Source organism: Neoarius graeffei, chromosome 9, assembly GCF_027579695.1.
Source record: "Neoarius graeffei isolate fNeoGra1 chromosome 9, fNeoGra1.pri, whole genome shotgun sequence".
In the NCBI taxonomy this organism is placed as follows: Eukaryota; Metazoa; Chordata; class Actinopteri; order Siluriformes; family Ariidae; genus Neoarius; species Neoarius graeffei.
Genome location: NC_083577.1, coordinates 62,647,269 through 62,661,431, shown reverse-complemented (window position 1 = coordinate 62,661,431; position 14,163 = coordinate 62,647,269). Strand labels below are relative to the sequence as shown.

At 40.5% G+C, this 14,163-nt stretch overlaps 1 protein-coding gene across 6 annotated transcripts in view; it reads right to left on the bottom strand.

Moving 5' to 3' along the window:
- The window catches only part of osbpl6 (oxysterol binding protein-like 6), a 115,987-nt gene that overhangs the window by 57,202 nt on the left and 44,622 nt on the right, over nucleotides 1-14,163 (bottom strand). For all 6 annotated transcript variants that reach the window (XM_060930054.1, XM_060930049.1, XM_060930053.1 and 3 more), the window contains one exon: nucleotides 11,331-11,590. In XM_060930054.1, the coding sequence (XP_060786037.1) occupies nucleotides 11,331-11,471 (141 nt within the window). In that variant the 5' untranslated portion in view covers nucleotides 11,472-11,590. The remainder of the gene's footprint in view (nucleotides 1-11,330; nucleotides 11,591-14,163) is intronic.

Genomic DNA, 14,163 nt, shown 5'->3' with positions numbered 1-14,163 from the left:
TAAGCTCCATTCACTCGTTTCATAAACATACTGTGCAAACATCCATACTGACAGATTTTTAGAAACATGCTTGCCTGTGATCACATAATGTTAATTAATCCAATGACATTTTATTTTCTACATTCTGCAGCAGTTAACATTTTCACAGCCTTTCAGTTTCAACAGAGTGCACACTGCTACAGGTCTACAGACAGAAATACTGAGTAGACAATCAGTAAAGAGGACATTCAGATGAAGAAGCCTTCATTTGTCACATATACATTACAGCACAGTGAAACGCTTTTCTTTGCATATCCCAGGTTTTTAGGAAGCTGGGGACAGAGCTGATGATACGGTGCTCCTGGAGCAGACAGGGTTAAGGCCTTGTTCAAGGGCACAATAGTGGCAGCTAAGGCTACGTTTACATTACGTCGAATCAGCGGATCATCAGATTAACGTTCTTAAAACGATTCGCGTTTACACTAAAACCGTTAGCCGTGCACACAGCAACACCAATACGCGGATACGCTCGGCTCCGCAGGCATCCTGCGCTCCAAATCACTCCGCCCTGAACAGCGAGTGCCCTCTGGAGGGTGCGCACTCCGGCCCTGCGCAGCTCACAGAGCGCGCGAGTGAAGTGAACAAGCCACGATTCGGGACTGAGCCGCTGTGTGTGAGATCCCAGCGCATATCACTTATTACTTGCAAGTGGAAGGATGGCAAGCCTAAAGACAATCATAACTACACAATGGGCAGTATTTGCATCAGTATTTGCAGTATTTTCATACTTTTATACTCTTTAATGAAAGGTGATACAAGGCGGAAGTCTGCGCCGTTTTTCAGCAGTCGCGTCACATGACCAACGCCAGCGAATCAGGAAGGTGGATGTCACAGTGACGTTGTCCAATGAGACGCCAGCTAGAGCTCAGCACAGCGTATTCGCGTATTCTCAATGTTTACACAGTACCGGAGCTGATACGATCTAGATTGAATACGTGGACGCTGGCGGATTCCCGTTTCCCCGCTTTTTCAGGGGGGTTAATGTAAACGGACAGTGCATCCGCGAAGAAAACGAGACAGATACGGTCTAGTGTAAACGTAGCCTAAGTTGTGCTGGGGCTTGAAACCCAGAGCCTTAATCATTGCCCCACCACTGCCCTAAAACAGACTATCCTTGTAGCTGGATTTGAACCGGTGACCTAAAGATGGTTATTTTTAGCCTTTACAGGTCCTCCGTTCTACTAACTGAGCTACTGAAGGTGTATTCATTAAAGCTTTTGTTATGCTTTTATGTTATGCTAAGCTGAAGGTCTACCATGTTGTGATATTTACCACGCCTGTGAGACCTGGACAGTCTACAACAGACACGCTAAGCAGTTCAATCACGCCCACTTAACCTGCCACCGCAAATTCTTTCATATCAAGTGGCAGGACAAAATCCCAGACATGGAGGTCCTAAAATGGGCTGGACTTCCCAGCATTAACACTCTTCTGCAGAAAGCCCAAGCCAGATGGACTGGCCATGCTGTCAGAATGCCAGACAGTCGACTGCCCAAACAGTTGTTGTATGGAGAGCTGTGCCAAGGCAAGCGCTCATCTGGTGGGCAGAAGAAAAACACTTCAAGGACAATCTCAAAGTGTCCCTCAAAACCCTAGAAATCAATCTCAAGTCCTGGGAGTCGCTTGCTCAGGATCGTCCAGCATGGCGAGCAAAGCTCACCAGTGGCGCACGTACAGCAGAGATGAAACGAGCTGCACAGGAGGCTCGAACTATTGGCACTCCCACTACAGCACCTACCCACGTGTGCCCAACATGTGGGAGTACCTTCAAAGCCCAGATTGGCCTCATCAGTCACCTCCGGACGCACAACCACCACCAACCAAATTGAAGTCATGGTCATCTTCGACCTCAAAAGATGATCATTTAATATTTTAGTTAATTATTTTCTCGAGATTACATCTGTCGAACATAAATACATGCTCTTACCAGCAGGCAGTTTGATTAACGATACTTGATTAAATGTGCTCTTTTTTTTTGCCCCTCTCTCTTAATGATTAACCAGATATTAAGCAAAAAGTAAGTCCCTAGTCACCAGGCCACATATCACACATTTCAGAGACCCTGAGGATTATGAAAAGCCATCAACATGACAGCAATCAAGAAATCACTGTTCCTATATAGTGCTTTAAATAAATCTCACTAGACAATAAATGACTGCAAAAGAAAAGATGAAACATCTGGGAAGAGGATATAAATTTTACTGCTATAAATGTAATTCAGTACTCGGAAGGAGAGCAATTCAGGAAATTTAAACTGCCATTATTTTTTACTTTTATTATGAACAAGCTCTTCTCTAAGGATGTTAAAGCCTGAGTGAAGGATTTCCTCTCCGACTGTGAGGCAGCAGCTGTGTGGTGCTATTTCAAAGGCAGAGCGAAATAATGAGGGCTTCCCTTCTACTAGGGAGTCTGGGAACTCACTGACAGCAGTCCTAGTGCTCTGATATAACGAGACACTCATTAAACATCAGACACACACCACACACACAAAATTTGGACTAATTAATTTAGACTAATTAGATGGGTGACAGATTGAAGGGAAAAAAAACAACAGTGTCATCGCAACATGCTGATTGAGGTATTAATGAGAACGCTGTCTAATACACTGATCCAAAATCTCTCAGAGATCTGATGACTGCATATACTTTACATTATTTTCAAATTCATCATAGCATTCAGTGAGCCCTCGAATTCTGTGAATTGAGGCTGTCATCCTAAAAGAAAGCACTTCCATCAGGATTGGAATGTTTCATTGTAGGATAGTATTATTTGATATCCTAGCGTTTATCTGCGTGATCTATTTCAAGTTATTTCCTCAAATCAGAGTCTCAAAGTCAAGCTCTTACATTAGAAAACGCTTTCTCTCAAGTGTGTACTGCAACGAGTTAAATTCTCTGTCAGCAGCTCTTTCATGCCCATCAAAGCATTCCTCCACCATACAAATGAGGCTGAGGGCTTCACAGACAAAGCAAGGATGTGAGAGGGACAGAGGCACAGCTTATGCTAACACTTAGGCTATATCCACACGACAATGGCAACGAGATGTTATTTTAAAAAAAAAATCGCGTCCACATGGGCAACGGATCAGTAAAATATCAGGTACATATGGCAACGCAACGCTCGCTGAAAACGATGCAATACACATGCCACACCTCTACGTGCGCTGTACGACGGTCCCATCAGAGACACCAGAACAATAGAAGAAGTAGGACGCATGCGCATAAACCCCTTCCTCTACCCGGCGAGAAGCACTCACAGGAACAAGCACACAACAAGAAGAAGATGGCTGCGACTACGTGAGGAAATCGTGCCTTCTGTGTGTACAAATTAGTTTTATTAGTGTGCACAGTTTTATATAACTTTTCTTATTGTGTGTGAACATTTTGAAAAGCATTTTTATATAATTTATATAACTTTTTATATTGTGTGTGAACATTTTGAAAAGCAGTCTTATCCAATAAAAAAAAAGAAATTCAAGAAATGGTTCAGTTACTTGTTTATTTAAAAGAAAAGCTGTATACAAAAGTGAATGCAATGCAGTGGTTCATACAAAACAGCGAGAGTGCTGCTTGTTCTAGTCATGTGGTTGTGACGTCATCGTAAACAAATCCGTTCTACTCATCCAGACGACTTTGCAATGGCGCCGTTGCCAGATTTTTCCACTCTGGAACCCGTTCTCGTTTTGGGGCACCCAAAACGCTGGTGCCGTGTGGACGCCAGGCCGAAACGATAAACAATTTTATCAGATTCACCTGAATCCGTTGCCGTGTGGACAGGGCCTTAGCCTCTCTCTCTTTCTCTCATGCATTTTTCACTTGTTCACGTCAGAAGGCAGTGAGGTCAGACATTCCACAACCATCTCTAGTTGCCTTAAGTGAAATGATCTGGTCATGACAGACACAGACAGAGCCAGTGACCGGAGGAGCCTTAAATGATTTAGTGTCTATGTGAAAACACAATATGTCAAATACTTTCCTGAAAGCATGGGTATAATCTAAATATACAATAAATAAATCACGTGGGTGAATCACAATGTGGGGTGGCGTGGAAAACCCATCTGATGTACAGTACTATCCAAAAGTCTTAGGCGCCCTATTTTTAGATATGCTATAAGATGGCGGCGCGTACACACGCAGCGGCTCCTCTCTGTTCCGACAGAACGGTGTTTTCGTGTTTTTTGTGTTTTAAAACAGCGTGTATACTGTTTATATTGTTTATTTCAGTTATTCTATTTTTATTTATTGCATTGCCTGTTTGCACCGTGGGTCAGAGAGGACTGAAATTTCATCTGTGCTATATGTCGAGCATGTATAGCATATTTGACAAAGTTGACTTGACTTTTTATATTATTATTTTTATATGATATTATATATACACACACAAAAACTTTGTTATAGATTTCTATTTTATGACGTCTACATTATCAAGTCAGTCCAAAAACATTTTAGAGTTCCAAACGTTCGTTTTCTAGCACAAAATTAAATGTTACAGAAAAAAAAAAAGTTTGTATCTGAGCAGCATATTACATAAGAGACCACTTTTCAGATAAAAAAAAAAGAAAACATAATGAAGGCTACTGGGTTTTGCTGCAAAATTAAGAAGCGAGTGTGACAGTCAAAGTGTCCAGAAGAACTGTGGCTGGTTCTGAAAGATGCTCAGTAAAACCGACAGCTCATTTCCTTATAAAACTGCACTAATGGCACCTGAGACTGCTTTTTTTTTTATTTTTATTTTTTAAACCAAAGTGTCATCTCACACCAAATATCGACTTTATTTCATTTATTATGGCTTACTGCTGTTTATAGTACTTTTTTTTTTTATATATCGAAACATTTAATTATTTTTAAGCCATTTTTGGTCTATAGCATTTCTTTACATGTGCCCAAGACTTTTGCACAGTACTGTAGCTGCACATTTATGAGACTGCAAAATATTTTGATACCTCTAATTTAAAGCTAGACTGCCTTTCTGATTTTTCTAATTTAGTTCATAAAAAGAATTTTCCCGACACCTAGTTATTTTTGTTTAGTGGACCGAAAGCTACTGAATTCGAATCACAGACTTCCAATTTTATTTATTTATTTTAATAGAACAATTAATGAATTTAGAGCCACGTGGCCCTAAATTCTTCGCTATTTTTTCTTGCTTCACCGTGACACAATACAAGATACTACGTCATGCGTCACGTGGTGGGCTTTCCCCATTTGTACAAGGCATTGTGGGATACAAATTTAAAACAGGAGAGAAAAATGGAGGACGCGAGTCTGTGAATGAATTGTGAAAGACTAACTACAGTAACAGAAAGCAAGAAGAAAAGATGTTATGTTGCGAAGGAAAGGAAATGCAGGACCAAACTAATAAATATCGGCGGTCAGCGAGCACCTCGGTGTGATCAACTGTTCGTTTAGCGACAGAATAATGGAACTGTCAGTGTACGGTCAAAGGTGAGCGTGCGCACACGGACTTCCTCTGTCTGCTTGACTGCGTGAAGCAAGCGATTTCATGCAAGTTATTTGCTCGGGAATCCCCTCAAATTAAATAACTTCCCAGCCACAGAATGGCCTGATATTTTGTGAGATATTACAGAAATAAACATATAATCACGATGACCAAATTTCAGAGGGAACTAAATTTCCCCGATTTTATGAAATCGAAAGGCCGTCTAGTTTTAAGAGAACAAATATATTTGTCAAACTTTGTAAATATGCCTAGCTTTTTTGAAAAGGACACCCTGAGTGAGGTCTGGTCAGATCAGGTCTGCCTAAAAGTTGTTTTAAGTGTGGTTTCTTCATGCAGTGAATGTCATGCTTTATCAAGCTGTTGGTTATGTCCCCTCATAAAATGGGTGTAAACCTAGTAGCTTAAAGGAGATATGCAGAACCATGATATCACTTTTTGTTTATAAATGCCTTGAGACCTCAAGAATGGAGCAGGAATAGTTTTAAGCGTTAACAATAAATCTAATACAGTAATTTTTACGATTAAAATGATTCATATAGGTAGCGGTCTGAGTGAATGACCTCGACGTCCGTAACGTCACAGCAGGAAGTCTATCGGTCTCATCACCATTTCCGCTATACTAAAACACAGAGCTGACTGCAACTCCGATCCTCCATTGAAGAAGAGAAGAAAGAGAAGAAACTCTCTTTGCTCTGTGAGCTAGTTTATCGCCATGCCGCGTAGATGTGCTGCTGGCCAGTGCAGCAACACGACAGAAGGTGGATTTATGTTGCATTCATGGCCCCAGAATGTTCAAACTGCAAAGATTTGGATGCATTTTGCAAGAAATTCACGGATTGGGCGGCTACAAAGTGGTCTCTCCTCTGCTCTGCACAGTTTACTGAAGACTCGTACGAAACCTCTGATCTGTTGAGAAGCGTTGGCAATAAGCCCGTATTGAAAGAGGGTGCAGTGCCAACAATTAAAGGAAAAGCAAACTACCGGAGAAGGAAAGTAAGTTCGGTTGCACCAGTTCTCCCGGAGTGTGAGCCAAGCAGTAATGGCGGAGTACTCAATATGGAGAAAGAGTGGACCAGTCGTCAGATTTCTCCACTGGATATGCTTGCCTCAGCAGCAATATCTCGCCCATATGTGGAAGAAGCGAATGAACGTAGAACTGAAAGTCAGATTGTTTCAAAACAATCGGCCACAAGCTCGGCTTTCAAGAAGTGAGAACACAGACGGGTAAGATGCGACTCTCATTTGGTTACATCACAACAAAAACGCCACCACTCGTTGTTTACCTGCATTTAGATTAATACATGTAACTTCTATTGTGCATTTAAGTTGCCGGTATAAGATTATTTAATTTGCTTCAGAATGTGATTGTCTCAGTTCATCTGATTATTTAATTAGCCTTTTACGTTTCATCAGTGAAAATGCATGCATGTACATGTATGTTGCATAAGTTATAACACCTATCCTGTTTTAATGAGTCACATGAGACTGTCAGTGCAATTCCATCCAATTCTCTGGACGGCTTTGTTCTCTGGCTTTATTTCGTAAGGTGGAGGCCTCCGTGGCCGACGTGTTACTATCGGATTCACTTTCCGATGGTTCGAACTGATACGGTTCTACGTGTATAGTAGTAGCATGTAGACACACTCCAATTTCAGGACCATCACAGTCAGATGTATTACTATCTAAGGAATCCGAAGAATCTCCAATAAATCCGAACGAAGAGGCCATTGCAACCACTCTCGCCTGCCGAGTCTGGCTTTGGTCTATAGCACCGGTTCCCGCTGTGACGTCACGCACTCAGGGATGGCGTGTACATACATACACACACACACACACACACATTATACATCCCCCCCCTCCCATCTGTCCCTCTGAGTTACATGTCGGTCCTGGGATCGAGATGCTGACCTCTTCTGCTCCTCGGACCTGCCTGATCCATCCTGATCCCCTGTGTCTGGTTGGAGTCTCATCGCATCGCTCCTGTGGAGGACGGCCCCATATGGACAGCTGAAAGTCACACTTGGAGGACGCTCTGGACTCTTACAGTAATGCTTTTATGGCTGAGGACTACAGTTGACTTGCTAACTTTAGGACTGCAGTTGTCATGAACAGTTTTGCACTCAAGTTTCCATCAATGAAGAGTTTACAACATCATCGAAACTGACTTCATGTTAAAACTGTTAATGTTATAGTCATGTTGTCTGTTGTTGCCCAAATGAAGATGGGTTCCCTTTTGAGTCTGGTTCCTCTTGAGGTTTCTTCCTCATGTCGTCTGAGGGAGTTTTTCCTTGCCACCATCGCCACAGGCTTGCTCATTGGGGATAGATTAGGGATAAAATTGGCTCATGTTTTAAGTCATTCAAAATCTGTAAAGCTGCTTTGCGATAATGTTTATTGTTAAAAGCGCTATAGAAATAAACTTGACTTGACATCTGCTTTCAGTTGGTGTGTTTTAGTGGAATTGAAATGTTCTTTTTCACTTTTGGGGTAAGCAGATTTTAAAAGGCTTAAACTTTGTGATTAAAATATGTGCAAATAAGAAACAAATTTCAGTTCAGGGAAGCACCATGTAAAGGGTTTTCCAAGGAGACCACACATATGCAAAAACAGCAGGTCACCAGGTAAACGGCATTTTTAACAAGATAAATGGTGCAAGATGCACTACAGGTAAAGGAGCGTGTGTGTACATGTTTAGATCTTCATCTCTGCTCTAGGTAACTGGTAGGACGTGTATGCTAGTCCTTCTGATTACTGTATGTGCAGCTATTTTGGTACTGATGGAGAGACTGAATGCTGAAGAATCTGATAAATAACCTCATCACATCTCTTCATCACATATAGGAAGACGCTCACAGTTAAACAGAGCAACCAAAAGCTTTCTCTCTCTCATTAGTCAGGGGATAATAAAGCTAACCAAAAATGACAGGGTAATGTCCAGTGCTTCTGAATACATAAACTTATAGTATTGACATGCTGATAGTAAAACGTCAAAAATAACTGACACCAAATGTAGATGATCACCTTTGATATGTTTATTGCCTGACATCTGCTTCTTTAGGTTTTGCACTAAAGCTGTGAGGTTAATGTGGTTAAAATAAGGGAAGCTTATAGAAACATCAGAATTATCTATTCATCACTTAATAGCAATCATTTGCACTGATCAGAATTACCTAATTTAATAATTGAGAGTCCGCAATTATATTTTTATACATTTTAAATCAATTATTTCTTATATTTAAAGCATTTTTTGCCTCAAAAAAGTGTGAGTTTTAAATCAGTGATACCATTTGTTTCATAAAACTGCAGATTCAATGAAAATCAAACAATATTATCCATTATTCCAACGTAGTACAGTTTCTCCTTCAAACTTTAGGCAGCAGCTGTACTGTGGGTGTACTGCTAAACTAAATATTACCAGTGAGCCTGATACTTGTGAAGAGTGAAACAAAGTGATTCTGGCTGTTTTCAGTAATGAAGTGTACTACTGTCCATTTTTATAGTTAATAGTGTATCATGCAGAACTCACATGTATTAAATGACTTACCAACTCGGCACAGTTTTGAACTACATCCTCAAATCAGAAAAAGTATGGAAAATGCAAATAAAAAAAAAAGAAAGCAGTGATTTCTAAATTTACGTTGTCTTGTATTTCATTGCAGACAGAATGCACCCTAGATATTTCATGTTTTGTTTTGGGTTTTTTTCTGGTCAATTTCATTTCTTTTGGTAATATACATCCATTCGTGTGTTTCAGGCCTGTAACACATTCCAAAAAAAAAAAAAAAAACTAGATAGAACTCGACGCCAACGGCGTCGATGGGGATGCCTCCACCTGGTAGACTACACACCTTATTAAGTTGTGATTTGGGGATGGACATTTGACCTCACAGTGACCTTGACCTGTGACCTTTTAACCTCAAAATCTAATCAGTTCATGTTTTTCCCAAAGCGCACAAACGGTGAAAGTTTGGTGAAATTCCTTTCATTTGCCTTGGAGATATTGTGTTCACAAGGTTTTCGGACAGACATTTGACCTCACAGTGACCTTGACCTTAGACCTTTTGATCTCAAAATCTAATCATTTCCTCTTTGTCCCAAAGTGCACAAATGGTGAAAGTTTGGTGAAATTCCTTTCATTAGTCTTTGAGATATGGTGTTCACAAAGTTTGGGGATGGACATTTGACCTCACAGTAATCTTGACCTGTGACCTTTTAACCTCAAAATCTAATCAGTTCATGTTTGTCCCAAAGTGCACAAATGGTGAAAGTTTGGTTAAATTCCTTTCATTTGCCTTTGAGATATCGTGTTCACAAGGTTTCGGGACAGACGCACGCACGGACGGACAACCTGAAAACATAATGCCTCCTGCACCTTAAGGTGGCGGAGGCATAAAAATTGGCAAAGGGGAAATTTAGGGCTAGTAATGAGGTAAAACAATTAAATAATGATGTGATTTGAAACAGGTGACGTCAACAGAAGATTATAATCATGATTTGGTACAAAATCAGTATCCAGGAAAGGCCTCGTCTCAGAGAAGCAAAGAAGGGTTGAAGATCTCCAGTTTGTCAACAAGTGTGTGAGAAAATTATTGAAAATGTTTAAAACAAAATGTTCCTCAAAGAAAGATACAAAGGGATCTGGATATTTTATCCTCCATGGTGCATATCATTATTAAACGATTCAAGGAATCTGGAGGGATTTTGGTCTGTAAAGGGTAAGGGTGCAAGCCTAAGCTGAACACTCGTGATCTCTGATCTCTCAGATGGCACTGCGTCAAGAACCGTTATTCATCTACAGCTGATATAACCACACAAGTTTGGGATTACTTTGGCAAACTGTCAAGCACTACAATACAGAGTTACATCCACAAATACCAGTTAAAACTTTACTGTGCAAAAACAAAACCTTATGTTAACTGTGTCCAGAAGCATCATCAACTTCTCTGGGCTCGGCAGTATCTGGGATGGACCATCACACAGTGGAAACGCATGTTGTGGTCAGATGAATCAGTATTCCAGGTCTTTTTTTGCTGCCTTCAAGATGACATTTTTTCCAGGGATATTTCAACAAGACAATACAAAATCACATTCTGCACACATTACAAAGGCATGGCTGTGGAAGAAGAGGGTGCCTGTCTCCTCTGTCCTCAGTAGAGAATGTGTTTAAAACAAAAGATATGATAACGATGATCCTGTCATGTTGCACACCTTAAGACCTGTTTGCAGGAGGAATGGGACGAAATAACACCTGAAACGTTTCATCACTTGGTGTCTTCAGTCCCTGAGCATTTTTTAAGTGTTGTGAGTACGAATGGCAACACTGCAAAGTGGTAAATGCTTTACTGTCCCAACTTTTTTGAAATGTGCTGCAAGAATCAAAATTGAAATGTGTTTATTTTGAAAAAACAATACAATTCTTGAGGTAAAACATCAAATAATGTGCTGTTGTACTATCTTGAGTGCAATACAGGTCAAAGATTACTTACAAATCATTGTTTTCAGTTGTAATTTCAACATAACATCCCAACTTTTTCTGATCTGGGGTTGTACATTAGTTTTACAGCTTCAGTGCAAAACTAAAGGAGCAAATTCCAGACACCATACCACATACCACACCACGGCTAACTGATTATATTTAGAATTTCTGAAATTTTGGTTTAACCGCAAAAACAGCTGTTAAGATATTATATATATATATATATATATATATATGACTCCGCTGAAAGTTTTAGTTATTTTGAGACAAAATTACTAAATACAGCTTCACTCATCAAAATAAGCTGTTTGTCAGATCCCGGGTTCTCCATTTCCTTGTTCCAGCTCTGTCTCACCTGTCTGCTGTCTCTCTGTGAGGAGGACGAAGAGGAGGCGCTCTTGTGTGTAGGGGTGGAGCTTTTATGGACAGGTGTGGCACTCCTTTCCTCCATACTAGCAGCACGTCCCTGGTGACCTCGTGAATGGTGGTGTGACATGATGACAAAAGCAGCCCTCGTGCTCTCTCTCTGACTGTCTTTCCTCACGTTCTGCTCTCACCACTGGCAAACAACATGACCAGAGAAAGCTGCCTCAAAGGGGACTCACAGCCTCTCACCTGAAATAGAAAAGAGCAAGATATACAAAAGTTAAAATATAAAGGAAGACTTCTGTTGGATGTATGAACAAATGTCGTTAGTCAAATGCAACTAAGTGGTTAGTCAAATAGAATCTTCATTTGCCTCGGACTACTAAAATAACAAATATATAAAACCATAATCGAATGCAAAATATCCCAAAACCTCAGGTGTATATAATTAGCTGAGTAAGTCGAACCATTTGTAACATGAAATAAACTCTCTTCAAGCCTTCCAGTGTTTCTGGCTTTACTTCTGCTTTCTCTGAGATGCAATACCTAATCAAATACCTTTATGCAAACGCTATGATTCCTCCACAATGAGTCACTTTGCAAAACACCTGTGTGTTCAGTGCTCAAAACAACTTCACTTCAACTTTGATACAGATATTTTCTCAATCATGAATTTAACGGTTTCATCAACCTGTCCCTCTGCCGTATGGTTACAGATTATTTAAAAAATTAAATCAAAAAGATAATGAAGTGTCTTATTCTAAATGTATGTTGGTTTTAATCCATTTATTACTATTATCATAATTCAGTTTGCTTTTTCCTGCTCAGGAGCACAGTGAATCTGGAGCCTATCCTTGGAACAACAGGCAAGGAGCAAGAATACACCCTGAATGAGAAGAAGGAAAACTGCAGAATCGAGTGAAAACCATGGGTACAACATGAAGCAAGTCTGCACAGACAGTAACCTGAGCCCACGATCTCCATTATCCACTGCATTAACGTATCGTCTTGTTAAACATTAAAAGTTCATATAATTACTTCATATTAAATCTATACTGAAAGAGTATTGAATATTACAGGAATTTTTGTGATTTTTGCCAGTGTGCTCAATTACTTCCCATCAGTCAGAGTATTGGGCGGCACTGGGTGTAGTAACAGGTGTAGTGGTTAGCACTGTCGCCTCACAGCAAGAAGGTTCTGGGTTCAAGCCCAGTGGCTGACAGGGGCCTTTCTGTGCGGAGTTTGCATGTTCTCCCTGTGTCTGCATGGGTTTCCTCCAGGTGCTCCGGTTTCCCCCGCAGTCCAAAGACATGCAGTTACGTTAACATGGGGCAGCCATGGCCTGAAGTGCCCTTGAGCAAGGCGCCTAACCCCCAACTACTCCCCAGGCACTGTAGCATAGTTCCCCACTGCTTTGGGTATGTGTGCGCACGCTCGTTGCTCACTTGTGTGCGCACATGTATGTTCGCTGCTTCAAATGGATTAAATGCAGAGGACGAATTGAACTGTGCTTAAGTGTACGTAAGTGTGATAAAGTCTTCTAGCTAATCACGCAAACGTGGGAGTCTTTTTACTGACTAAGAATATTCATACACACACACACGTATATAAAAGTCATTCACTCATCTTAAAGCTACTCCCTTTTTTACTCAGGATTATTGCTTTTTACTACTGACACTATTCTAGTCTTCAGGCTTCCCAAATGCACAGACATGTTATATTTATCCGATTGTGTGGGGGCCTCTGTATGTTTTATTAGGTGAAGAAGAGCAGGAGTAACAGAAGCAATGACAACCACAATTACCAAAAAATAAATTAAAAAAATCTCTAATTGCATCTGGGTGTTATTTATGCTCTTGAGTGCACTATTGTTTCTAATTAGTATGCGCTACTGTACAATTTACTTTACTGCAGAAACAATAGGGGATACATCAACAATCAATTATTTTCATTAGCCATCATAACACACCTGCATTTCCATGTATGCTCGGTCTCATTGCTTCATTTTTGTGTCCAAGTTACCAGCCTGTAATGAGGGAGGATTCTCGTGCCCACCCACACCCACACAGCTCCACACACGCCAAGCTACTTGCCACCAATGTAGAATGCAGTAACCATAGTTACTGAGGGAAATCCCTCATTCTTATTATTGCAATGCAAAAGACGAAGGCGCCAATCACTGTAGCTCAGGTAGCCTCTATTGAAATGCTACGGAAGGCAACAGTGCTTCGAGATCATCTGTTACTCATTACACATGCTTAGAAACATGTTGGTGGTAGCTACAATCAGTGTAACAGAAGCTATAAGTGAACAGTCTGGGCTATAAATGTGAATACATTGTGAAATTACTGACAGACGGAAAATGTGTAATGTTGCGTAATTGCAGGAACAGTGTGTGTGAGAGAGACAGTACTGCGTAGTGCCTGTGTATCTGTATCGATTAGACATTCAGTGAGAAGCAAAACCCTGTCCAGTTTAATTACTCCCACAGGAGATTCCACGCACGAAGGGAAAAAAGTATGCATTTCCTCCACGCTTATTAAAATAAAGCTCCAGCCAAAACCCATTTCAAGGTTTTTCATCTTAGGAGAGTTTCTCTAACAATATTCTGTCAGGCTTCATAAGAAATCACTGTTAGATTATTTTATCTGTCACTAAATGGTTCTCTAAACCGCCGTCTTTCTCGTTCTGCTGTTATTGTGGATTTGGGCTCAATAAGAATAAAGAAGCGAGTACTTATCTTCAGTGATAAGTGATTCTTCTTATTTTGTAGGGTGCTGTTACTGTTACAATTACATCTCAATACCCTTCATAGCATTCTC